Raw genomic sequence first — 27,594 nt, forward strand, 5'->3', positions numbered from 1 at the left:
TACGGGAATTGAGCATTGGTTCGTCATTCTCTGTATCAGTATCCACGTCGATTCAGGTAATTGTATGTCAGGACTGGTAGTCTGTATGTTTTTCCTTCTCTGTAGTAAGGTGGCCTTCAGTTAAAAGAGTATTTTTCTCAATTGAATTTTTATTCTTGTAGGGAAATCCCTGTCCTTTTTAAGAGTAATTTTTCTCAATTGAACTTTTATTCTTGTAGGGAGATCCTTATCCTTTTTAAGAATAGTTTTTCTCAATCAATTTTTATTCTTGTGGGGAAATCCCTGTCCTCTTCTAGAATATTTTTCTCGATTAATTTTTATCCTTGTAGAGAAATTCTTATCATTTTGAGTAAATTTTCCTTGCTCAATTTTCATATTGTGGAGTGGCCCCTGTATTTATTTTGCATAGCAGTTACAGACTTGCTGTAATTCCTTATAGGGAAATTCCAATCTTTTTCCTAGAGAACTCAGGTGCAGCTTGAGTTCATCCTGGTTGAAGTCATTCAGACTGCAATGTGCTTTCTCTTTCTCTCCCTTAATTCTTCCTGTTCTAAAATCCTTCTTGATCTCAGTTCCAGATTCGAGATCGTCCTAGTCGCAGGTTTTCAGACCCGAGAATCCTTTCTGAAATTCCTAGAAACCTGTCTCCTATAATAGCAAATATTATTTGCTAGTTTTCCCTGTGGAAAATTCACGAATTTTCCCGTGATCTCAGTTGCAAATTAGAGATCGATTTTGTTGTAGTCCTTAGACTAGCAATTGCTTGGAGAAGCCCATTGAAGTCTTTTCCTGAATTAGGAGTCTCTGACTCGACATTTCCCTTGTGGAAAGTCCTGGAAAAATCCTTTCCTATCCTGACAACGACATACTGTTGTCTTCCCGATATTGTTTCACAGATTGTGTATGTGAAAATCTTTCTCATCCTCTCCTAATAGTCGACATACTGACTATTAATTTAAAAGCGTTTCGGACGATTGAGAGTGATTCCTATTCCCTTATTAGTATGACCTATTCCACCCTCTAGGTTTCCTAATAATTGCAAAGTATTGCTACGACGCGGACTAGCTACAGTCGGATATGGGTCGGGGTCAGTAGCCGTACTGACAGGTGGAGATACCGGACCTACACTTCTCCCTCTATCCTGATTCTTTACCCTCTGCTTCTTTCGCGAGATTTTTACTTTCAGGGGAAGAGTGTTTGCCCGTGCCGTTGCTGGCCGATTCGGCCCTCGGCCTTTGGAATACAGGGTGGTGTTAAGGGAGATTAAGATAACCCTATACAAGGAGACGGATCTGACTATCAGATCCCTACCAATAATCCTATTTATAAAGGTAGTACGCAATCTGGACCAACTGCGAATTGACGGCGAGCAAGCTGTACCTGCAAGCCCGGGATGTGGTTTTTCTATGGGGTTTAAGGTGAGAGCTATGGGGTAAAGGTATGACGGAACTATGGAGTTATTAGTAGTATTTAAGATGTAGTTACATAGGGCACGGTATAGGGTGTAAGCTATAGAGAATAGGGTGCAGGGTATGAGGTATACGGTATAGGGTATAGGGAACAGAGAATCAATAATAAGATTATTATTCTCTACAGAAAATAAATATCTGCTCAATAATCCGCAATCTGAGAATTGCGCTCTAGCTCTCAGCAAGCTGGACCTGCTAGCTAAATACAGTATATCAATTTCAATTACGTGGTAATTAAAGCTTAGAGGATAAGGTTTTAGGTGTAGGATTTCTGAATCGCGAGCCTGCAGCTGCGAAAGGATTTTCAGCAATTCTGAAACTGCTAAACAGGATTTCCGCGCTAATCTGATGACTGCGCGCCGGTTATTAAGGGCCAATCTGTGACTGCCCTTAAGGGTAGGGGAATCACTCTCAATCGTCCGAAACGCTTTTAAATTAATAGTCAGTATGTCGACTATTATGAGAGGATAGAAAAGATTTTTCACAGACACAGTCTGTAGAATAATATTGGGAAGACAACAGTCTGTCGTTGTCAGGGTAGGAAAGGATTCTTCCAGGATTTTCCACAAGGAAAATATCGAGTCAGAGACTCCTAATTCAGGAAAAGATTTCAATAGACTTTTCCAAGTAATTGCCAGTCTAAGGACTAACACAAGATCGATCTCTAATTTGCAACTGAGATCACGGGAAAATTCGTGAATTTTCCACAGGGAAAACCAGCAAATAATATTTGCTATTAAAGAAGACAGGTTTCTAAGAATTTTAGAAAGGATTCGCGGTTCTGAAAACCCGCGACCAGGACGATCTCGAATCTGAAACTGAGATCAGGAAGGATTTTAACACAGGAAGAATTAAGAGAAAGAAAGAGAAAGGATGCCGCAGTCTAGAAACCTCGGCGAGGAAGTCCTCAAGCTGTACCTGAGAGCTAGAAGGATTTTAGAATAGGGAAAGTGAAGAGAAAGAAAGAGAATGGACGTCGCAGTCTAGAAACTTCGACAAGGACAAACTCAAGCTGCACCTGAGTTCTCTAGGAAAAGGATTGGACTTTTCCTACTTGGAATTACAGCAAGTCAGAAACTGCTAAGCGAATTTAAAATACAGGGCCACTCTATAATATGAAAACTAAGCAAGGAAAATTTACCATAAATGATAATAATCTCTCTACAAGGATAAAAATTAAACGAGAAAACTATTCTCAAAAGGAACAGGGATTTTCCCACAAGAATAAAAATTAATTGAGTAAAACTATTCTTAAAAAGGACAGGGATTTCCCTACAAGAATAAAAATTCAATGGAGAAAAATTACTCTTTAAACTAAAGGCCACCTTACTACAGAGAAGGAAACATATACGGTCTACCAGTCCTGACATACAATTACCTGAATCGACTTGGATACTGATACGGAGAATAGCGAACCGATTCCCACTTCCCGTATTATAAGTGAAAACGTCGTGAAGCGACAGAGTCGAGACTTATAAATTAAGTACTCAAAAATAACCCGCTATAAGAGCCTAGCTAAATTTCCCACTCAACTATTTGTAGCACAAACTTGAGATCCCTTACAGGTTTCAAAACCAAGGATAATTCGTTCACCCCCAGTGATACGAATTTAGGAAAAATAACCAACAAGAAAGAAAATCCCCCAGGAAGTTCTATCTTCAAATACAGTCGGCAATTCGACATACAATATTCCATTCACTAAAATACAGAATAGAATATTAACCCTCTAGTACACCACTATTAGGAGCGCCGCTCGAAACGCAGCCGTACACGAACCCGTTCACCGAACAACTGCTTTCTCCCAGGTCTTCTTGGAGCTGCACCGGGTCGCTGAAAAATTAGGAGGCCGGGGGAAAAGAGCTTCCTGACCAATGAGAGTCTGAAAAGACGATCACGCCACTGGTCATGTGACAGGGTTTGACTCAGCTGCTACTGATGTTAAGGGTGCAGGAAATGATGACAATGATAGTAATTGCTACACTAATTCAGGCTGGTAAACAATATTTCTATTCCAGAAATTTCATGAAGAGCGATACCAAGCCGACTCGGTAGCTGCTTAGAGTGGTAAACAAGATCTGGAAATATCTGGTTAGATGAATCCGCTGCTGATGATTTAAAAGGGGTTGACGGCGATGGTGATAATGCATACACTACTACGAATCTAACAAAATATATCCGGCAGTCGATCCTATTCCAATTCTAAAACAGAATAAATTCGCTAATTTTACATTAGACGACGGCTCTCCATTCGTCACAAAAATTCACTTTGTGACACCCTTGAGGGCTGTCACAGATTAGCCCTTAATAACCGGCGCACAGTTGCTAGACTTGCGCGGAAATCCTATTCAGCAGTTTCAGAATTGCTGAGAATCCTTTCGCAGCTACAGGCTCGCGATTCAGAAATCCTACACCTAAAACCCTATATTCTGAACCTTAAATATCCCGTATTGGAAATTGATACCCTGTTCTCTATAGCTTACACCCTATACCGTACCCTGTTTAACTATATCTTAAATACCACTAACAATTCCATAGATTAATAATACCTCTACCCTATAGCTCTTACCTTTAACCCCATAGAAAAACCTCTTTCCGGGCTCGCAGATCCAGTCTGCCCGCCGTCAACTAGCAGTTGGTCCAGATTGCTTACTACCTTTATAAATAAAATTGTTTGTAGGGATCTGATAGACAGATCTGTCTCCTTGTATATCAATCTCAATCTCTTTTAACACCCACCCTGTATTCCAAAGGCCGAGGGCCGAATCGGCCAGTAACAGCGCGGGCAAATACTCTTCCCCTGAAACTAAAAATCTTGCGAAAGAAGCAGAGAGTAGAGAATCAGGATAGGGGGAGAAGTGTAGGTCCGGTAACTCCACCTGTCAGTACGGCTACTGACCCCGACCCATATCCGACTGTAGCTAGTCCGCGTTGTATCAATACTTTGCAATTATTACATAGCCTAGGGGGTGGAATAGGATATCCTATAGTGTGTTTTAATTTACTTCGTACTTGGAGGGATACGGTGAGTAGCGAAAAGGTGGGATGCAGCTGCCGCGGTGTTGCCGTATTTACACAGTCATTCATGAGTGAGAATAATGAGTACTCTCTTATAAGCCTACAGACGGGGAAAGAAGAGGCGGTCAGTAGGTACTTTCCATCAAATCAATTTTTGGTACAAGAAAACTCTATAATAATGATGATGGTTCCTTGATCCATTCCGAGCTGTGATGTATTAAAACACTTTTTCTCTAAGTATTTAACACGACATGCAGTCAAAAGATAAATTTTGACTGCATGTCGTGTTAAATACATAGAGAAAAAGTGTGTCTGTGATGAAGAATTAACTGATTTACAAAACACAAAGGGACACAATATGAGCCTACATAGTCGACATTACTTATTTTGACCTTAATGAGTATAAATAATATTCATAGCTGAAGTAGGCCTATACGTCTGTGAGACGTCTTAATAAGACATCTCACATAATATGTGAGTATTTCCCTTCAACCACGGAATAATGAAGAGATTAATAAGTAATAGTTTGTGAGTCAAGAGATGAAATTTAATAAAAAAAAATGCATTTGCTAATGCTAATTAAGTAAGTAATGCTAAGTAATGAGCAATAAACACTTCTTTATTCCGTGCTTCTATGAAACTTACTATAAAAACTAGTGAGACCCTGGGCTGAAGTACTCGCTCGTGAGCTATATCATTCTGATTTTAAAATCTGCAGCTTGTTGGCTATTCTGAGAAAGATTTTTAAAAACCTATAGAAAATGTTTTGCAGAAATTACACAATTGTTGTGGAGAAGTACACAACATGCAAAGTTCACGTGTTTGACTTCGTAGAGCAGTTCCTTGGCCGATTTTAGAATAAGGAGGTGTTTTAGCTGACTGAACACTAGAGTGACCTCTCTTTCTCCTAGCTTCTCCACTTTCCATCACGGATAAATATATTGAATACACAATAAAATGATTGTACACTTTAAAAATTTTAGTTGTAACTTTTATTTAAAAAAACACACTCACGCACACTGTACAATCAAAAGACACACTTACAACTCTATAAATCTAATAATAGTGATTATTTTACGCAGAACACTGACCATACGCAAGACAAACGCAGAGCAAACCAAAGACCTTAAAGAGATATAGACCCACAATGCCTATGCCTTCCCAATGATAGCTCTTACTTGAAATTGAAGGCCGCCATTGGGGTATTTTAGCACGAGATACTATATCTATATATATTTGTAATACAATAGATCACAAAGGCATTGGTGGCATTGGTATGTAATAATCTTATGGGTTGTCCCCTCAATGGAGGATTTCAATTCCAAGTACGACACTAGCACTGTATGTGAGTCTATGCATCTTTAAACCTAGCTCCGCAGTGCAGGCTGGTTGCTTGGCTGAATCGGACTAGGCGCTGAGACAGCAAATAATAGCAGCGTTGGTGGGAATGCGAGCGGCCGCAGTAACACCTCCCACCCAGCAATGGTCGGCGTAGTTACGCCTAGCGGACAGACGAAAGAACAAACCAGTCGGTTATTTGATCCCTCCAGCCAGGCTCAGCCAAGCAGCCGAGACAATAGAACAATGGAGTGACGGTCTTATTTGCGTTCATCAGCAGTTTTCTTTCTCACGACTATTTTTATTTTGTGTGTCAATAATAACTCCAGTCACCAGTAAAAAGTTTCCAGAAACGTGGTGTACGTCATATTAATGACTTTTCATGATGATTTTCAATTATTTAAAAACATTGTTGACATTCTGAGCCTTTAGGCTAAACTTGGGGTCGCTGAGAACGAATCTGCAATCAGAATTTCTCTATCACCAAAAATAACAAAAAAAATCCAGCTGTTGATCTTCCGGCAACCGTTAACAGTCATCCTGCAATGCAGCCGAAACACTTCCAAGCCAGACACCCATCTCGAATGACAACAACGCCAAGCTGTAAGAAACCATCCTGCACTGCGGCGCTAGGTTAAGGTCTTTGGAGTAAACCTTCTCTGGCGAAGTTATGGTTCAGAATGCACGTGTGCGATACTGTGCATGTGGGTGAAACAATCTGGCATCTATGCCTGTTGCCATGACTACCGCGTGGTTCTATTCCCGTTCCAATTGGCTGAACTGGTTTGTCAGCTCCCACCAACGTTAGTTCGCCCCTCCAGGCGAAGTATGAAGTAGTTTTAAACAAACTATAACAATATACACTAGTGCTATTGGTACAGTGTTCTAGAATATTTCCAAAGCTTCAGAATGACATCTGGTAGGCTGTAAGTCCATATTCTATGGCTGGAGTGTCAACGGAAAAAAAGAGTAACTTACTGTTTGCAGTGGAAAACTCGTTTTTTCACCAGATGCCAATCCCAACAATTAGAAGATCTTGTAACTCATGACTCCTTGATGGGAAAGACTTGTTCTTTTTATGATGACAAACATTTTCGAGCTTGCCATCATGAATAATTTCTTTCTACACATCATTAGGCTACAAAGAGAATGAAAACATCCCCAAGTCTTTACCTTCAAGGAGTAATGAAAAAACGCTCTAAATTTCATAGATTCAAAACTTCTTTGTATCTCTTGCACAAAAAAGTTATAATGGAATGAAATTTGAAAAAAATTAGAATTTTTTTTTTTGGGTTTTTGAAGGTTATAACTAAAAAAATATGCGTTTTACAGCAAACTTTTAAAGAACAAAAATTGTAGAGGAAGATTTTAGAATTATTTTCGTCTAAAAAACCATTTGAATATCTTGAACGGTTATTGAAATACAAGCGATATAGCAAAACCCTAAAATTGTGGTGGCCATCTTGTTCCGAAGTGTTTGCCTGTGACTTCGACTCATCATCATCACGATCCTTATTATGCTAGACCTAACAAAGAAATAAATTGATACATCTTGCACAGCTGTTACCCAAAAATGACCACAGAGTGCTTTATTCATGACATTTGCACCTGGACTACCTGATAAGCATGAAGCGCAAAGGCTGCTACTTACCCCACAAGAATGCAGAGGGCGTAGGGAGAATGAAAAAATTGAATGAATAATATAATTCAATTTGAAGAATGTACTGTACTTGAAATTGAAGGCCGCCATTGGGGTATTTTAGCACGAGATACTATATCTATATATATTTGTAATACAATAGATCACAAAGGCATTGGTGGCATTGGTATGTAATAATCTTATGGGTTGTCCCCTCAATGGAGGATTTCAATTCCAAGTACGACACTAGCACTGTATGTGAGTCTATGCATCTTTAAACCTAGCTCCGCAGTGCAGGCTGGTTGCTTGGCTGAATCGGACTAGGCGCTGAGACAGCAAATAATAGCAGCGTTGGTGGGAATGCGAGCGGCCGCAGTAACACCTCCCACCCAGCAATGGTCGGCGTAGTTACGCCTAGCGGACAGACGAAAGAACAAACCAGTCGGTTATTTGATCCCTCCAGCCAGGCTCAGCCAAGCAGCCGAGACAATAGAACAATGGAGTGACGGTCTTATTCGCGTTCATCAGCAGTTTTCTTTCTCACGACTATTTTTATTTTTGTGTGTCAATAATAACTCCAGTCACCAGTAAAAAGTTTCCAGAAACGTGGTGTACGTCATATTAATGACTTTTCATGATGATTTTCAATTATTTAAAAACATTGTTGACATTCTGAGCCTTTAGGCTAAACTTGGGGTCGCTGAGAACGAATCTGCAATCAGAATTTCTCTATCACCAAAAATAACAAAAAAAATCCAGCTGTTGATCTTCCGGCAACCGTTAACAGTCATCCTGCAATGCAGCCGAAACACTTCCAAGCCAGACACCCATCTCGAATGACAACAACGCCAAGCTGTAAGAAACCATCCTGCACTGAGGCGCTAGGTTAAGGTCTTTGGAGCAAACCTTCTCTGGCGAAGTTATGGTTCAGAATGCACGTGTGCGATACTGTGCGTGTGGGTGAAACAATCTGGCATCTATGCCTGTTGCCATGACTACCGCGTGGTTCTATTCCCGTTCCAATTGGCTGAACTGGTTTGTCAGCTCCCACCAACGTTAGTTCGCCCCTCCAGGTGAAGTATGAAGTAGTTTTAAACAAACTATAACAATATACACTAGTGCTATTGGTACAGTGTTCTAGAATATTTCCAAAGCTTCAGAATGACATCTGGTAGGCTGTAAGTCCATATTCTATGGCTGGAGTGTCAACGGAAAAAAAGAGTAACTTACTGTTTGCAGTGGAAAACTCGTTTTTTCATCAGATGCCAATCCCAACAATTAGAAGATCGTGTAACTCATGACTCCTTGATGGGAAAGACTTGTTCTTTTTATGATGACAAACATTTTCGAGCTTGCCATCATGAATAATTTCTTTCTACACATCATTAGGCTACAAAGAGAATGATAACATTCCCAAGTCTTTACCTTCAAGGAGTCATGAAAAAACGCTCTAAATTTCATAGATTCAAAACTTCTTTGTATCTCTTGCACAAAAAAAGTTATGATGGAATGAAATTTGAAAAAAATTAGAAAAATTTTTTTTGGGCTTTTGAAGGTTATAACTAAAAAAATATGCGTTTTACAGCAAACTTTTAAAGAACAAAAATTGTAGAGGAAGATTTTAGAATTATTTTCGTCTAAAAAACCATTTGAATATCTTGAACGGTTATTGAAATACAAGCGATATAGCAAAACCCTAAAAATTGTGGTGGCCATCTTGTTTCCGAAGTGTTTGCCTGTGACTTCGACTCATCATCATCACGATCCTTATTATGCTAGACCTAACAAAGAAATAAATTGATACATCTTCCACAGCTGTTACCCAAAAATGACCACAGAGTGCTTTATTCATGACATTTGCACCTGGACTACCTGATAAGCATGAAGCGCAAAGGCTGCTACTTACCCCACAAGAATGCAGAGGGCGTAGGGAGAATAAAAAAATTGAATGAATAATAATAATTCAATTTGAAGAATGTACTGTACATGATAATTGAGTAAAAAATTATAATAATTTTAATAATCAATCTGAAGCCCAAAAAATCAACTATAATAACAAAGTAAAATACATTGCAATAATAGTAACAAGTAGAATGTAAATACAGAACTTCTATTTGATAAAATTACAAATACGACAGTAGGGGGTTTGTACCGATTGAGCCTCTATTTAACACCAAGGTAAAGGTCAAGGTCAAGGTCAAGGTCAAGGTTGAGAGATGTTATATCAACCACCACTTCGCCCGGACTGAATTCTCTGTTGGAATGAGCCCTGTATTTATAGGCCAGGGAGGAGATGTAAACAGCAAGAATTTCTATTAAACACTGATGGAAATATTTTTATTAGGGGGTGTGGCCTAATTAAATTCCCCCCACACCCCTGAAAGGTGTGGTCTAATTCATTTCCCCCCCAGGGGGTGTGGCCTAATTCAATTTTTCCACTTTATATAATAATATAATTAAAACCAATTGATTTATTTATAATTTAATTATTTAACAATTATTTACATCAGTATCCTATTCAATTATCTAACAATAATTATGTTTATCATAATTATATTTGTGTAATATTGGATTTTCAAGTTACAGAAAAATTTCTCTAATCACTGGGATATGAGCACAAGACTCCAGATTAGAGTTTGCAACACTATCAACTACATCACCATAATATTTGCTTGGGGAAATGTTGATCAAAACGAACTCATAAATTTGCTTCACAAGAATAGATAATAAGTTACAACTCCACTAAAATTAGTAATTATTATTAATGTACAGTATGCCTGAATAGTATAGTTATATCCAATGCCTTTTAATCTCTCTTCAAAGCATCGTCCAAAATATATGACCAAAAGGGTTACAACTTTGGATATTGTAGAGAAAACTGTGGTTGGCTTGGTCCCACCACTCTTGTGAGAAACTGATGGATGCATCCTCGAAATTGGTAGGTAGTAAATTGAAACTGAATGCATAGGAAATTATTTTCTTTCTATCTTGTGGGTCTTGCACTGCAGTCAATTTCTTGTTATTGTTATTACCCCAGTAGAAGATCATTATATATACCAGACAATAACTATTTTTTAGATCATATGTCCACATTTTAGCCAAGGACACAGAATAAATTGGAAATAATTCAAGCTATCCAGAATAGGGTCAGTTGCTAAACATGTAATACCATACATTTGGCTGCATCAGAGGTAAAAGTTTCCCATAATCTTATATCTGGACAGTCTACCCAACTGTTTGTTTACACCAGGGCTTATAAACTTATGAATTTCCACCCTCTCATTACTATTAATCCAAGTCAATCCCAACAGTTTTGTTGTTATATTCTCCTTGGAAGCAGAAACGATGATTTGAAAGCCATTCTTGTTGAATACAGAAGATAGGAATCATAGGGATAGCTTCATCAGCTGCTCCTTCCATCAATGTAGCAATCGGGACGTTGGCAAGGTAGGTGGCTAAGCTAGGTAGGTGTGTAGGTAGTTGGTAGGTAGGTAGGTATGTGTGTAGGTAGGTAGGAAGGTTTGTAGGTAGGTAGGTAGGTAGTAGGTACGTCGGTAGGTAGTTGTAAAAAATATTTAGAATTATCAATTATTCCTGTATTTCTTCAAATGTATATTCATGATCTTCATATAGGTAATAAATCACCATACTATACTTTTAATGAAGGCTGTGTCAGTATAGGATTCAATGTTTTCTAATGCTCTGATCAGTGCTGGCATCTGTAGGTGGAACTGAGAAGCAGTTTTGCCTGATTCAAAATCACTATGCATGTATCCTCGCCAACCTCACCGACTTACAACTCTTTTATGAATAATAACAATCCCACATGGCTAATAAAACTGCAAGACTTCCCTCACCCCAGACAATCTTTATAAAAAATTATAATAGGTGATACTATTAGTAGGGACTAGCCGTCAGGCTCGCTTCGCTCGCCATATCCGTCTAGCCAGGGGGCTCCCTCCCTGGACCCCCGACTGGATCGTCCGAGAATGAGATCAGCAGGCTCACTTCGCTCGCCTGCATTTTTCATTTGAGCATTTTTATCATATGTTAGGACGATCCAGTCGGGGGACAAGACTAAACATCTGGCTAAACGGATATGGCGAGCGAAGCGAGCCTGACGGCTAGTAATATAATATTCCCAGGAATAGCACTGATTGAAGTAGCAGTGCCCAATCAATTTTTCCGCGATAAATGCAATTCAATCTTCTTGGTGCCAACCCAACAAAGTCAACTCAACTCAATGCCAACCTGACAAAATTATTAATTTAGTTACCAGTTAACAACTGTTTCAAAGAGGTACTCTCTCTAGATTATAGTTCTATATCAACATATGGTATGAACATTTTTCAATTATAATTAAGAGAATAAGAAGAATATACATGCTAAAAGACGAACTTTAAACCCTTAAAAACCACCCTTAGAGTTAAAATATTGCCAAAAGATTTCTTAGTGCGCCTCTAAAGGGCCAACTGAACATACCTACCAAATTTGAACGTTTTTGGTCCGGTAGATTTTTAGTTCTGCGAGTGAGTGAGTGAGTCAGTCAGTCAGTCAGTCAGTGAGTGAGTGCCATTTCGCTTTTATATATAGATGAGTCAGCTGTTATCACTAAATGGCTTGTCAATAACACTGTCACTATTGGGTCTAATTTCGTTGGCTCTGGGAAGAAAGATACCTGTGATAGATGACCATTCACACTGATCCTAGTAGGGTGTATAATGTGACTGGAAAATTCCCATATGGTGATGGAAGATGGTTTGTAAAGGGGTACCATAAAAATGTTTTTACTGAAGCATACAAAGCTATAGAAACCCTCATGAAAGTGTAATCCCTTACAGTGATGAAAAAGTCTTCCAAGGGGAGAGAACATTTGTGTAATTGACCGAACGTAGTGAGGTTTATGTTTGAACTCAATTTGCTTTTGTCTGTCTGTATGTAACGCGATTACGGCCAATGCGTAGGAGGAGATTTGGCAGAATAAATATTCCTTTTTCAACTGCGCGTCGATGTATAAACAAGGTTTTTTTGAAATTTTGCATTCCAAGGATAATATGAAAATAAACGGAATTCCTCCATACTCTGATATCACTATTATATAATCTACTTTGAAGATAGGATCAATCAGACTATAGAATTATTCATAATCAATCAGCTGACAAATGGATTATTCATTAATCATTCATGAGATACAAATTCAAACGTGTACTTAGTTTATTAACAATATCGGGGGACCGAGCTTTGCTCTGGAGTGCAAAAGCATAGAGAATTTGTAACGAAAGATTGAATTTATTGTTTATATTTATTTATTCATTTTCTCAGTCGTAAATTATTTTTTACAGTTATATGAGGAGGCACAACAGGCTTATGCCCAAAACTGTCCCTTTTCAAATTATACTACAGTCCATATCAAAATTAGGTTAAGCTACTAACACTCATCAAAATAACAATTTATTCACACTTCAATCACAAATAGATATACCTACTATGAATTCGATTTAGAATGATAAAATATGTTTGCTACAATATTTTGTTAATGTACTATTCTACACTAACATCATCCAGTTACTATTTTAGACTTTCTGAAGTAAACATGTTCTCTAAAAGAAGATAAATAAATGAAAATGAGTTTTCCTTGCTGAACTTTTCTTCTCGTGAGATCAGCTGGATGATCCCACACATGCACTCGTTCACACTCTTTCATTACGATATCAACAGATGACAGACTTTCCAGCTGTTTTTCCTAGGAATTTCAGCCACTCAACTTATTATCCATTTATAAGTCTTCACCAAATTAGAGTCAAATATACCCTAGGTGGAGATGATCTTACTTTATAGCGCTATTGATTGACATTCAGGATAACTCCACTTCTGAAGTCCCAGATGAAATTTGATTACTTAATAATCTTGGTTTCATGATATTGCCAATTGTGTTCGAATTATCACCAATATTTTATAGCTCCATGTATCAGATTTACTAAACAAAATATTCTCCAAGTCCTAGCACTCGTCCATACTCGTTTGAAATACTTGGTTTGCAGAGGGGTGTCAGTCTGGTATTTAAAATTTGCAAGTATTTTAACGTTTGATCTTTTGGCATAGGCTATCTTGGGAACTTCCAGGATAATTTCTATCCTTTTAATGTCCTTCAGTGAGTTGTCCCTGGGTTGAGAGCTAGTGCAATCAAATCTTCATATCATAAACCTACTATGTTCCAAAAATCATTAGAGCCGTTTTCGAGATCCATTGAACATAAACATATACCCATATAACAACATAACCAGATAAGCATATAAATCTATATAAATTTACAGAAATTGCTCGCTTAATATAATGGGATAAGTGAGTTTTCGATCTTGGAGAAAACAAATAACAGTTTTAAAGAGTAAATTATGATTCAACTAAGAGCAGATACTTATGGATGAGAAAACTGCGTGAGGTCAACTGTTCACAGAACTACTAGTTACACTGAATGGTATGACAAGCTGTGATGGTAACACATCTCTTAGAGTAGAATCACTTGAATTTCTGTCAGATGTATGGAAGACACAAAAAGAAGTGGAGCAGTATAATGTTGGAAATAAAAGATGAGTAAGAGATTAGAAGAGCTACAAGAAGGGACAGAATTGCAATCAAACATAGGAATAAAAGTCGGTTTGAAAACCTGGAAGCATTGTATGTGTTCAGAGAGAACCCAAACATAGAATTGTATTATAAAATTAGAATAAAGCTAGATGTTTCAAAATATACACCCAGTAGGAATAAAGAAAGAGTTACTTTCTGTATCTGATTTGCCTTGATGTTTAAATAATAATTATAAAATAAAGAAAATTATTGTAACCTTGTATGATAGGTACCTATCCAATTCCCAATAAGATGAGATTGAAACTCAATTCTCAAATTCAAGTATCATTTATTTGGAAATGAACTCAGTGCAAGTGGATGTGAGCCCCACTTTCACATTTATCAACTTGAATGTCTACAAGAGAGGTATGTGTTAACTCAGCTTTTTACTCAAGTTTACTTAGACTGCCTACATTTGGCTCTCACTCACTCCTACAGTGGGACATTTTGTGGTGAGGGAGCAATAATGTCACACAGACTAGTTGGAACAGGATTTTGATGCTGATAAAGACTAGTGGGTGTCATGTGACAGGACTATGATGTGTTCTTTTGAATAAACTACACTCTACCTATCAATGTTATGCATGAGAAGTAGGTTACAAAGTCATTTTTTCTCAAGAGCTCCTGCAAATTTCCCAGAAATGAGACTCATGTCAGTTGATAGGGCTATTCAGAGTATAAATTTGGAGAAAATTATTAGAGAAAATCGTGAAAAACATGGTTTTTTAGTCATTATCCGCCATCTTGAATTGAATTTCTATTGTCAGATCCTCATAGTATAAGGACCTTAAGTCAATTGGTTAATGATGAATAGTTCACACACATACACAGACCAACACCCAGAAATCATGTTTTTGGACTCAGGGGACCTTAAAAACTTGAAATTAGGGCACCTCAATTTTTGGAACCTATGATAATAGGACAACCATGAGTATTGATAAATTTGGATGTCATTTGAATAGAAAACAAGAGGCTGAAGAATTATATTCGTTGAGTTCAGCAAAAATATTTATATACCACAGAATGCTGATCTCAATAATATGTAACGATGGATGTATTTAACTGATTCAAACTTACTCCACCCTCTTCAACAAATAAATTCTAATTTTGGTATGAATTCACCCGATAAGAGTGTTCAAGAGAATTTTTAACACCTAGGTAAGTCCAACATTCCTTCTAAAATAAGTTATTAACTGGAACTGGAAAATTCTCAGATATGTAATCCAATCAAGAATACAAATTTTTGGTTGAAATTCATTTTCAAATTAATAAAAAACTTGTAAAAAAGGTACTGATCTTAATATTAGTCATAGTAGTTTACAAAATTATAAAAAAAACATTTTCCCCTACTGAAATCTAAGGTAATAAAAGATCAATTGTTAGTTCTTTCTTACCAAGAAAATCAACAAGTTCAGTTTGAATTTTGATGAGTAGTTTTGTTCAACTGTTCAATGAAATTCAGAAGTTGTTTCAAAGAGTCAAAAAACTATTTATACTGTGGGGCTTGAACCTGGGGCTTCAGATTGATAAGCTGCATCAGACCACAAAAACTTGCTTGAGAACATGTTCATCAAAACGAACTCATAAGTTTGCTATCACTAAATCCATCACTTTAAATCATTTTATAAATAATTGGATTGAACTTACAATGAAAATATTATTCAATAACTGTAAATTATTAATAACAAGCAATGCAATAACAAGCAATTAGTTGGGCCAAGAATGAAGATTTAAAAATAATGAAAACAATATCAAATTCACAATGCCTTATTAGGAGATTCATTTAAAATATCTACATTACTCAAAGTAGCTCTTGGTAATCTATCACAACATAATAATAATTACTAATTCCAGTGAAGTTGTAACTTATTATCTATTCTTGTGAAGCAAATTTATAAGTTCGTTTTGATCAACATTTCCCCAAGCAAATATAGTGATGTAGTTGATAGCGTTGCAAACTCTAATCTGGAGTCTTGTGTTCATATCCCAGTGATTAGAGAAATTTTTCTGTAACTTGAAAATCCAATATTACACAAATATAATTATGATAAACATAATTATTGTTAAATAATTGGATAGAATACTGATGTAAATAATTGTTAAATAATTAAATTATAAATAAATCAATTGGTTTTAGTTATATTATTATATAAAGTGGAACAATTGAATTAGGCCACACCCCCTGGGGGGGGGGGTATTGAATTAGACCACACCTCTTAGGGGTGTGGGGGAGAATTTAATTGGGCCACACCCCCTAATAAAAATATTTTCCTCAGTGTTTAATAGAAATTCTTGCTGTTAACATATCTCCTCCCTGGCCTATAAATACAGGGCTCATTCCAACAGAGAATTCAGTCGGAGTGGGCTGGTGGTTGAGATAACATCTCTCAACCTTGACCTTGACCTTGACCTTGACCTTGGAGTTAAATGGAGACTCAATCGGTACAAACCCCCCTACTTATGACAAAGGAATTCCAATGCAAAGCATACTAGTGAGAAATATTTGATCATGGCAAGCAAAGTAGTGTGAGTGTGTCACACTAGATGTTTTTCAAAAATGTCTCATCTTCAAGAGTAGATATCTCGAAAACTAGAGGAGATATTTATAAGAAAAGTTGTGAAATGAATATTGTAGGAAATTATGTGAGCTTCAATCTGTTATATGACAGTCAAGTCCTTAGGATACATAGTTTTTGAGTTTTATGCAAGAAACCAAAAAATGGTAACTTTAAACCACCCCCACCCCCTTAGCGCAGGGTGTAGGGGTAAGGACTTTTTTGATATGTTTATTTCCTTACTACCCTCAACAGAACTGTGGGGTCAAAAATTGTCTTCCAAAAATTTCCCTCTATACCCATTTTTGAGCATTCATTGCCTGGACTATATTGTTTCTTAGGTTACTTAACTTAGATTGTTAAGATACCTAAAATATGAAATTATACTCATTGTTGCTTACTGTTATTGATTGCAAGTAGATAGATTTACCAATTCTGGCACAGGGTCAAAGATCAAGATCAAAGGTCAATGTCAAAATAAAAATAAAAAAAGGAACAAAAAAATTGAAAGAAGGGGGAAAAAATTGAAAAAATAAATAATAGAAATTATTAAGAAATATTAAAAATATTATTCCTTATTCTAAGGACTTGGAAAATAAATCTAGAGTTTATGGAATGTGGTGGGGAGCATCTGGTGTATTATATAAGGGAGCTGCTCAGCTTGAAATTATAAAAAATCCAAAAATATCTAAAAATATTATAACTTTCAATAGGACTTAGAAAATATATCTTGAAAAAATAGAATAAAAATTAACATTCCCCCTCCTAACCTAACCAAACCCAATCTAACTTAATCCAATCTCACCTAACTCAACCTGTGTTGAGTGAGTCTGTGGTTCCCATGGGGGACTCCATGGGATCTATCAATCTATATTAAGATTATTGTGGAGACCTATCACTCCAGCTAGATCAAGATGTTCATGGGTGTCTATCACTCTAGATTGAGATGGTTGTGGAGACCCCAATGTGGAGACCCCAGCGCGATAGGTCTTCCACGACCATCTTAATCCAGAGTGATAGGTCTCCACAACCATTTTGATCTAGAGTGACAGGTTCCCCATGGTCATCTTGATCTAGAGTGACAGATCTCCCATGGACATCTTGATCTAGAGTGACAGGTCTTCCATGGACATATAGATCTAAAGTGGTAGGTCTCCATAGCCATCTTAATCTAGAGTGATAGACCCTCATGAACATCTTGATCTAGAGTGATAGGTCCTCCACAAATAATTTCAAATATTTTTATTAATTTTTAATATTTATTAGTAATTTGTTAATTTTCCTATTTTTTTTTATTTTTTAACCTTGACCTTCAACTTTTGATCTTGATCTTTGATCTTGATCTTTGACCCTGTGCCAGAATTGGTAATATCTATTTATTATTGCACTTTAGAACAAATATACTATAAGAACATTGTTGAGAACTGTTTATATAAATAGATGTTGGCTTCTGACGACATTCTAGTATCGTCCTAGTGTCATGTTCTTGAGAAAATTTCCTAGTATTGTTGAAATGATTCAGGTGTTTGAAGAATTGTGGTAAACTAGATTACCCAGCTCAAGCAAATGAGGCTATTTATTTGCAAGTAATCGATTTGAAGCATGGTCAAGTCAGAGATTTGGATATTACTTGGAAGTGTTTCAATCAAACAGGAAGGCCAGTTGTTAACTTTACACAAATGTTAGAGAAGGGCCACGATAAATACCAGCTGGTTGTCAATCCAAATACACTGTCGAAAGGGAAAACTTATCATTTTATAGCTGAAGGTATGTATAAATGAATTTATTTCTATTTTATTGTAGTGAAAAACAGTTTTTGTTCCCGAAAATAAATAGAAGCTGAATCTCTCACCATCGATAGAACCCTCCTAGAGGGTCAATATCCCAAAAGTCCCAAGAAATCCCCTTGGAGCTTTCCCCCTAGCCCCTCTCAAAGTTGGAAAATGCAGGTAATCACGGGAAATCAAGTATCCCAATAACCATTGATCGGGAAGAGTTCTATTATATGTCATTCGATTCCTTACATTATGGACTACAATACTAGTTCTATTCATTTTTCCGATAAAATGAACAGTTTTCTTGATAAAATAATATATATGTAAAAATTTAGGGGGTTTGTGATTTGATTTTTTTGTTTTCTTCAATTAGCTTTGAAGAAAGTAATTTAAAAGGAGAATCAGCCAAACGATTAATGTAGCCACTCTCATTGCAAATCCATTGATGTATATTGTTATATATTTGCGATTCGATTTGTCGCCGTGGAAGAGGAAACAGCCGATGCGGTACAGCGTCGCTGACTCTCTTCGCCATAGTAAACAGTGAACAGGAAATCTATTATCTCTGTAATCATCAATCGAAAAAAAAATCTATCATATGTCATTCGATTCATTACATTATAGACTACAATAGTAATTTCATTCATTTGAAACAAACAGTGTTCTTGAAAAAATATATATATGTAAAAATTTAGGGGTTTGAAGATTTTTTTTTATTGTATCGTGATTAACTTCGAAGCAAGTGATTTTAAAGATCAATGAGACGAATAATTAATGTAGCCTCTTTCATTGCGAATCCATTGATGTATATTGTTATTTATTTGTGATTCAATTGGACGCTGTGGAAGGGGAAACAGCCGATGCGGCTGACTCCCCTCACCATAGTAAACAGAATTGTACCTTACTGCTTTCTACATTGCATATGATTTACACTATCTACACTATTACACTATTCACACTATTCGCTCGATACAATTAATTTTGTCTATTGTTTTGACATGCGCTGAATCTAGATTTTCACTTTTCAATACTCTAAAAAAGTATTATAGTTTTTTTTTATTTAACCACGCTGATGATAAAAATCAGGATTATGTTGTCTGCTCACAAAATTTATTATATTAATTTGAAGTGTGCCTACTCGATACGAGTCAGATGTATCAAATTTTGATAACTCTAGTTTAAAGCTGCGATTAGACCAAAGTTATTAACAAAATGTTAACTCAATCCTTATAGATTATATTAGATTGAACATAAATTATCATACACATGATGAAGATTTGTGTTTGTCAACTTCTGTTCAATCTGATAGAATCTATAAGGATTAATTTATTAACATTTTGTTGATAACTTTGGTGTAAACCCAGCTTAAGATATTGATATTTTTCTATGAAGTTTGATGATATATTATGTGTCTGACTCCTTCATCTTATCCTTATTTTGTGAAAAATAAAGATTCAAAATTTCATTCATAGCTTTTTGTGTTTTTCCTTGTTCGATTACTCTTTATGTTTTATGTTGTTATGATTACTCTTGATAATGGAATAAATATCATTGGATCATGTGAACAAAGAAAATAAAAGGTTAGGCCTACCTGTGATAATATATAACAACACTGTAGGCCTACTCCTGATAAGTTGAAAATTTCCAAGCTGGAAGTAGATTAATTTGTTGCTCATTCGGTTTAAATATTGAAAAATGTTACAAATATTATCACATACAGTGAGAACAAATTATTCTGAAGATTTCTATTCTCACTCAACATGAAGAGGCAATATCAAGCCAGAATTGCAGTTTCGATCACAATCATTATTATCAGAGCATTCAAAATGATGCTATGTGAATTTAACTATATATGGGATCTCACAATTTCCTTATCTATCCATAACGTGATTTAGAATAAAGTAGGTAGTTAATTTCTGTCACCTGGTCACACACACATATATATATATATATATATATATATATATATATATAATATATATATATATATATATATATATATTATATATATATATATATATATATGAATCATATATTTATCTCATATTGATCAGGATTCTAGAGTTTTAAATTAAAAAAGTTTAATGAACAGTGTTTTTTTCTTTGAACAATCTTTGTCATTGACAGGAAGATTGTTTATTTCATTTGTTGTCAAAATTAACGTTGCTTCTCTTTTGTTTTTGATAACAAACAACTTGTGCGACAGATAAAAATATGTACTCGAAATGGCTTTCATGTTTGGCATTGACTGAGTTCATATTTAACTCATCATTTTGTTGTTATATATGTGCTTAATCATTCTATGACAGACAAAGGTATTGCTTGCAACCGATAAAATATTCATTCTATTACATAATATAATAAATGCATATATGTGTATGATCATAATTCTATGCTATAATATTTATCATGAGATATGAATGTCAAAAACTGAGATGAATCATAGATTACAATAATGTTAACAGTGGCAATTTCCTGAAAAATCATAGCGTGCAGTGTTTGCTGTTTTCCACAGTTAATATTCTTCATCCAGGTTGATAATATACCTTCAGTTGAGACGAATATGAGGTATATGACGGCTGAGGCATCAAAAAATTATACATTGGGTTTGTTGACGAGTTGAAACCTTCTATGATTCTCTCTGTAAAGTAGCTCATCTTCCGTTCTTACTAGATGAATCTACACATCTAAATAGTCCAATATGAAAATTCAGTAGATTCTAAAGATGAAAGCCATATGAAATCATACAAATTAAGGAAGAGTAAGCATATGCATAAAAAGTAGGAAAATCATGAAAGTGTTTTACATTCTACCCTCGTAATCACAAGTTGATCAAGTAGGAAAGAAAATATTTAATATTCAATATTGAAAACCAGATGTGCGGTTCATTGGAGATGGAAAATTCGTAAATAATCATGAACCAAGTACAAAGTAGCCTACCATGAAAGATGAATTGAAAGATGATTCATCATCTTCTATTATTTGTTAACACATTGGTTCTTCAACTCCACTCGCATCTTGTCATTCATTACACAAGTAATATTACATTTTTTCTCGATTAAAATCGAATCTTCATTTCGAGATCTATAAAACTTGATAGTAAATATCAGAGTAATCAATATGCGGACAACATTTAACTGAGAATTTATCGTAAATAATTGTGTTGCACATTCCATGGTATCACCGAAACAGAATAAACAGATCATTATAAATATAGAGGATATATAAATTCAAAATAACAGTTTCAAAATAAAGTTTTATTGAGAACAAATGTAAAATGTAAATTCTAAACTTGTAATTTATAATTTTTTGGAATTTAATATCAATGACGTGTTCATAACGTCATCACTGGTTTGAGGTGTGGCTTTGCACTGTACTTGTTAGCTTCTCTCTAAAAAATGATGGCTGGCTATGGTGTTCTAATTTCGTGCTCTCTGAATATTTTTCTGTTTAATTGAAATTTATAATGTTTTAATTCGAGTTTTGAACAGTTTTATGGTGTTCTAATTTTGTATAATTTGATTTGTGTGTTTACTAGCCTATAGCCATTGTTTTCAACTATATAAATGGATAAGTATTTTAGCTTGTAATGATGCTAGATGTTTAAGTGTTGTAAGGTATTGTTTTGTGGATTTGTGTTGTATATTGCCAAAATTCTTATGAAGATTATAAGTTGATTTGCTCTGAAAACTGGATTTCCTATTCATTAGCAATAGATCCATTCATAATTTATCAAGAATTTACCATTTTGGAGCCGATAACTTTCTTTAGGTTAATAGGTGAGAAATGCTATCCAACCTATTTAGGAGAAATTGGTAGCACGGCAAATGGTATGCCCTGGTGTGGGACTCAAACTACAAAATATATCCCTGGTTACAAAAAATTATTGGTAGGATAGATATCTTGATAGATTGTGAATGGGAGATGCTGCTGAGTGGGAAAACGGTTCGAGAAAGTTCAGGTTCTAATGAGTAAATATTTTTTATGCAGTAGCAAGATGGAGAACAATAAAAATAATGAAGTTTTATTCAGTGAAAACATTCAAAACTTAGATGAAGAATCTCAAGATTTAGACCTAACCTTAAACAATGACTAACACGATAGTGTAGCTGTAAGTGAAAACGTTTCAAATGTAACAATTCATGAGGAAGTAGTAGAAATATCAAATGAAACAAGTATGGTAGGAGCTAAAAATGATCTAAATCTTATAGCGTTCCTAACACAAATGTTTGATAGACAAAATGCTAGATTTGATGAGCAAAATGCTAAGATTGATAATTTGAAACAAGATCAAAGTACTAGGTTTGATGATATGAAGCAAGAATTTGCTAGCATTAGACTAGAGCAGGTTAGTATAAACCTTCTATTAAAAGATACACATGAAACATTGATTGATAATCATGAAGATGAAAGCAAATTGAAGCAGGATGATAGTAGTGTTGAGATACAAGATCAATTATTTCAAGTTTCAGATAATGTAGGCCTAGTTACTGTTATTGAAAAAGTAAATCCTAGTGAGATAGTAGAATTGAGTAATGTAGTAGGTAGGGAGTTGTCTTTATTGAAAGTCAACAGTAAAGAAAGTAGTATTGCCAAATTGAAAGTTAGGAAAACAGTAAATAAAGTGAATGTTTACATAAGACAGGTTTCTGTAGATGTTAGGAACAATGTAAACAAAATGAATCTTGCTTTGTATCAAGTTGATGAATTCAACTTCAACTAAAAATTGAAAAAGTGTATGCAAAGCATTATCTAGTGAACATGACTGATTTTTGTAAGCAAAATGGCTTTGTTGAAACAAATGAACCCATGAATAAAATCATGTTCTTGAAGAAAACAAAGCACAAAGTCACCATTGATGTGTTAGTATTCAAAGGTTGTTTCAAGTTGCTTACTTACAAAATGATGACACTGAATCACATGATGAAAGGGTATTCCCCGGCACTATGTTATGATTAGGAATCCTGTGTTATGCCACGATTCAGAATAGCATAATCGCTATGCAGTGTATGGTAAGAGTCCATAATTGTGTCTTTTTTCTCTCCTGTAGCCTATTTTTCTTGGCCCTTAATTGTTTCAAATTTCGATTCTTTCCTGTCTTTGTGTAATGTTCAGTAAATTTCTTCTATGATGCATATCTTGACCAATCTTGTCCATAGTCATTTGAATTTGTATTTTTTCTGAAATAATTTTGGAAGATAAAATAATAGCTTATTTTCCTAATCTTTAAATTGTTGATAAAACTTAACTTTTCTAAAATCTATCTATTGTAGTGTAAATAATTGTGTGCTTGCAATATATTTTTTCATAATGTATTACATATTTTAATTATGTCTATTTTTGTCAGGTATCATATTAGGTAACTAGGTTTTTCAGAGCAAATTATGTCCCATTTTCTCATCTTTCATTGCATATCGTGCTATAAGCCATATGTAATTAGGTTATAGTTTTCTTCTGGGCTTTTAACCCATTTTGCAATTTTTCCAATTGCAGTATATTTTATTAAATATACTTCCTTATGAAAGTTTAGTACTGACATGTAGGATAGGCTCTAATTAATCTTTCTCCTCCTTGTATTATTTAGGAAATTTATTTACCCAATTTTCTTTTTCTCTTATTTGTATTTTTTAGGGAACTTATTTACCCATTATCCATCTTGAGTGTCTTTGTATTGTAATCTTGAAATGGTTTGTACTTATTATACAGTCTTCAAATTCTGAAATTATTCGAAAAATAAATGGTTCAATTTAGAACATGCTGAAATTTAATCTTATGTATAAATTCTTTTGTTATAATAATAAAACTTCAAAATTTGAAAGTATTAATGAATTGTGTCGCCATATATATGAGATGTTCAATATAAATGAAAGTTAACTTGAATAATAATGTTTTCATTAAATAAAAACGTCTTGTCATATTATTAATTGAAATGAGTTAAAGGTTAAATGTAAATTCTAAACTTGTAATTTATAATTTTTTGGAATTTAATATCAATGACGAGTTAATAACGTCGTCACTGGTTTGAGGTGTGGCTTTGCTCTGTAGGTACTTGCTAGCTTCTCTCTAAAAAATGATGGCTGGCTATGGTGTTCTAATTTCGTGCTCTCTGAATATTTTTCTGTTTAATTGAAATTTATAATGTATTAATTTGAGTTTTGAACAGTTTTATGGTGTTCTAATTTTGTATAATTTGATTTGTGTGTCTACTAGCCTATAGCCATTGTTTTCAACTATATAAGTGGATAAGTATTTTAGCTTGTAATGATGCTAGATGTTTAAGTGTTGTAAGGTATTGTTTTGTGGATTTGTGTTGTATATTGCCAAAATTCTTATGAAGATTATAAGTTGATTCGCTCTGAAACTGGATTTTCTTTTCATTAGCAATAGATCCATTCATAATTTATCAAGAATTACCATTTTGGAGCCGATAACTTTCTTTAGGTTAATAGGTGAAAAATGCTATTCAACCTATTTAGGATAAATTGGTAGCATGGCACACAAGGGCCTTAATGAGAACTTTATAAATGGGAGTAAAGCATGAGCAGAATCATACTGGAATTACAAGGTTGGCAGGAGCTTTTCTCTATGTCGATTGATGTTGATTGATATTGATTTTCACTCGGGCACCAAAAGAATAGATAAATATCTATTTATATGTTGAAGCATTCAAATTGAATCTATTGAAGTATTGAACATTATTTCTTTTGACTTGGAATTCACAGATTTAGTTGGGTGAAGTTTTTTGAAAAATTTACCTGATTATCAATTTCATAGTTTTTATACCATTTTAGTTCATTGTGATCGTTGAAAAAGTTGCTTTATTACTAGAAATTTTGTTATTTGTAATATTAAATATAGTATAATATCATAAAATTTTGTTTTATTGAAGGTACAGTACATTCATTTTTGTAATTATAGACTGTAAGGGGGAAAAAGAACTATAACTTTTGTGAGGGGAAAATTTATTATAACAAAAAAAGAACAGAATAACTGGAACTTTAATTAATGATTCTTTAACATATATACATTTGAACAAAAAAATATTAATTTGATTATAAAAACAATATTTGATATGAATTAATGGGGAAAAACACTTGCTTGCAGCTAATGATGATTCAATATTTGTGGCTATGAAAATTAAAGAACAATGATTCAGTATTCACCTAATTTTTTGAAATGGCTTCCCACTTGGCATCCACTGGTTTATTCGCGACTTTAGTATTTTAAAAGAACAAATATTAACTGAACCAATGAATAGGCTCAGAACCCGTCTCCCTTAAAAATATGATCATTTTTATACTGCCCGAACTGTGACAGAATAACTGTATTATTAAACAAACCGAAATCTAGCCTTTTCCACTGGATCAGCCGGACTCAACTCTAGTCCTATTAAATGAGCTCTCTCGGACCAAAAGTTAAATTTTGGGTATTAATTATCACACTTCATTCAAAACATAGACAGCAATATGATGACCGTATTGTTATAGTGGCATTATAATATTAATTCACATAGAAAAATATTGATTTCCTGAACTGGCAATGAAAGCTGAATAAATTGCTGTAATCAAATTGGTTTGATCTCAAACATTTCAATATTTAGAATTTAGAGAACTAAAAAGTGTAAATTTAGTTTCAGCACAAGTCAAAACAATAGACAAAATTGATTGTTTCGAGCGCCATAGTGTAAATAAGATGCAACTTAGAAAGCGGTAGGCCCTACTATTTTACTGTAAACTATGGTGAAGAGAGTCAGTCACGATGTACTGCGTCGGCTGTCACCCCTTCCACAGCATCAAATAGAATTGCAAATACATAACAATATACATCAATGAATTTGAAATGAAAGTGGCTACATTATTTATTTGACTCATTTTTTTTATAAATCACTTGCTTCGAAGTTAATCAGAGAAAACAAAAAAATCAAATCAAAAAACCCCTAAATATTAACATATATATCATTTTATCAAGGAAACTGTTTGATTTATTGAGGAAATGAATAGAAATAATATTATAGTCCATAATGTAACAAATCAAATGACATATGAGAAATTTTTTTTCGATTGATGGTTACAGAGATAATTGTTTACCTGTTTGCTGTTTACTATGGCAAAGCAAGTCAGCCACACCATACCGCATCGTCAGTTTCCCCTTCCATGGCGTCAAATCGAATTGCAAATACATAACAATATACATCAATGAGTTTGCAATAGAAGTCGCTAGATTAATTATTCAACTTATTTTTCTTTAAAATCATTTGCTTGGAAGTTAATAGAAGAAAACAAAAAAAAAAAAGAAATCACAAACCCCCTAAATTTTTAGATATATATAATTTTATCAAGAAAACTGTTTATTTTATTGAAAAAATGAATAGGACCAATATTGTTGTCCATAATATAACAAACTGAATGAATTATAATAAAACTTTTTCCGATCGATGGTTTCAAAGATAATCGATTTCCCGTGATTACCTGCATTTTTCATGTTCTAGGGGATGACTGAGGGGGAAGCTCCAAGGGGATTTCTTGGAACTTGTGGGAGAATGTCCCTCAGGAAGGTTCTATCGATGGTGGGAAATTCAGCTTTTATTTAATTTTCGGATCGAAACTGCTTTTTTGGACCTTCATTGACTGGGCTATTAAAAGAAGAAATCATTCATCCTCTGAGAAACATCTGATGGTGATACAGATTTTCATCATCTATTGAAACCAAGAGAGAGAGAGTAAGAGCGAGTCTGATGAAGGAGTGAAAAAAGACTATAAGAATCTTTGAGATGAATTGAGAGATAATTTTTGGCCAAGTATTGATCAATAGTTATCGGAATAATCTAGTTGTAATAATAAAATTTAGTGGATTTTTGTTCTCAGGATCAACATTTTTAGTCTAGAAAATTTGTTGAAACTTGTATGTTATTTTGTAAACAATAATTTTGAATAAGATGGTAATGTCTGTAAGATGCAACGTTTTCGAGGTATGGGTGAAAACCCAAATAATGGTACCTTTGAACCACCTTCACTCCATAGGTTAGATGTGAGGACTTTTGGTATGTTCATCCTCCAACTCTAACTATATGCTTCCTCACTATGCCTTTCTGAGTGCTGTACATGTTTCTATATACATGACCAGGGCGGATCCAGGAATTTGGTTTGGGGGGGGGGGCACCAGGTAGTAGATATATTTTT

General features: G+C 34.8%; 1 protein-coding gene across 1 annotated transcript in view; it reads left to right on the forward strand.

Annotated features, from left to right (window-relative positions):
* LOC111051514 overlaps nt 1–27,594 on the forward strand; it is a 319,540-nt gene that overhangs the window by 161,368 nt on the left and 130,578 nt on the right. Inside the window, exon 8 of the mRNA XM_039432582.1 lies at nt 18,163–18,407. Coding sequence (XP_039288516.1) covers nt 18,163–18,407 — 245 coding nt within the window. The remainder of the gene's footprint in view (nt 1–18,162; nt 18,408–27,594) is intronic.

This window comes from Nilaparvata lugens, chromosome 7 (assembly GCF_014356525.2).
Source record: "Nilaparvata lugens isolate BPH chromosome 7, ASM1435652v1, whole genome shotgun sequence".
Classification (NCBI taxonomy): domain Eukaryota; kingdom Metazoa; phylum Arthropoda; class Insecta; order Hemiptera; family Delphacidae; genus Nilaparvata; species Nilaparvata lugens.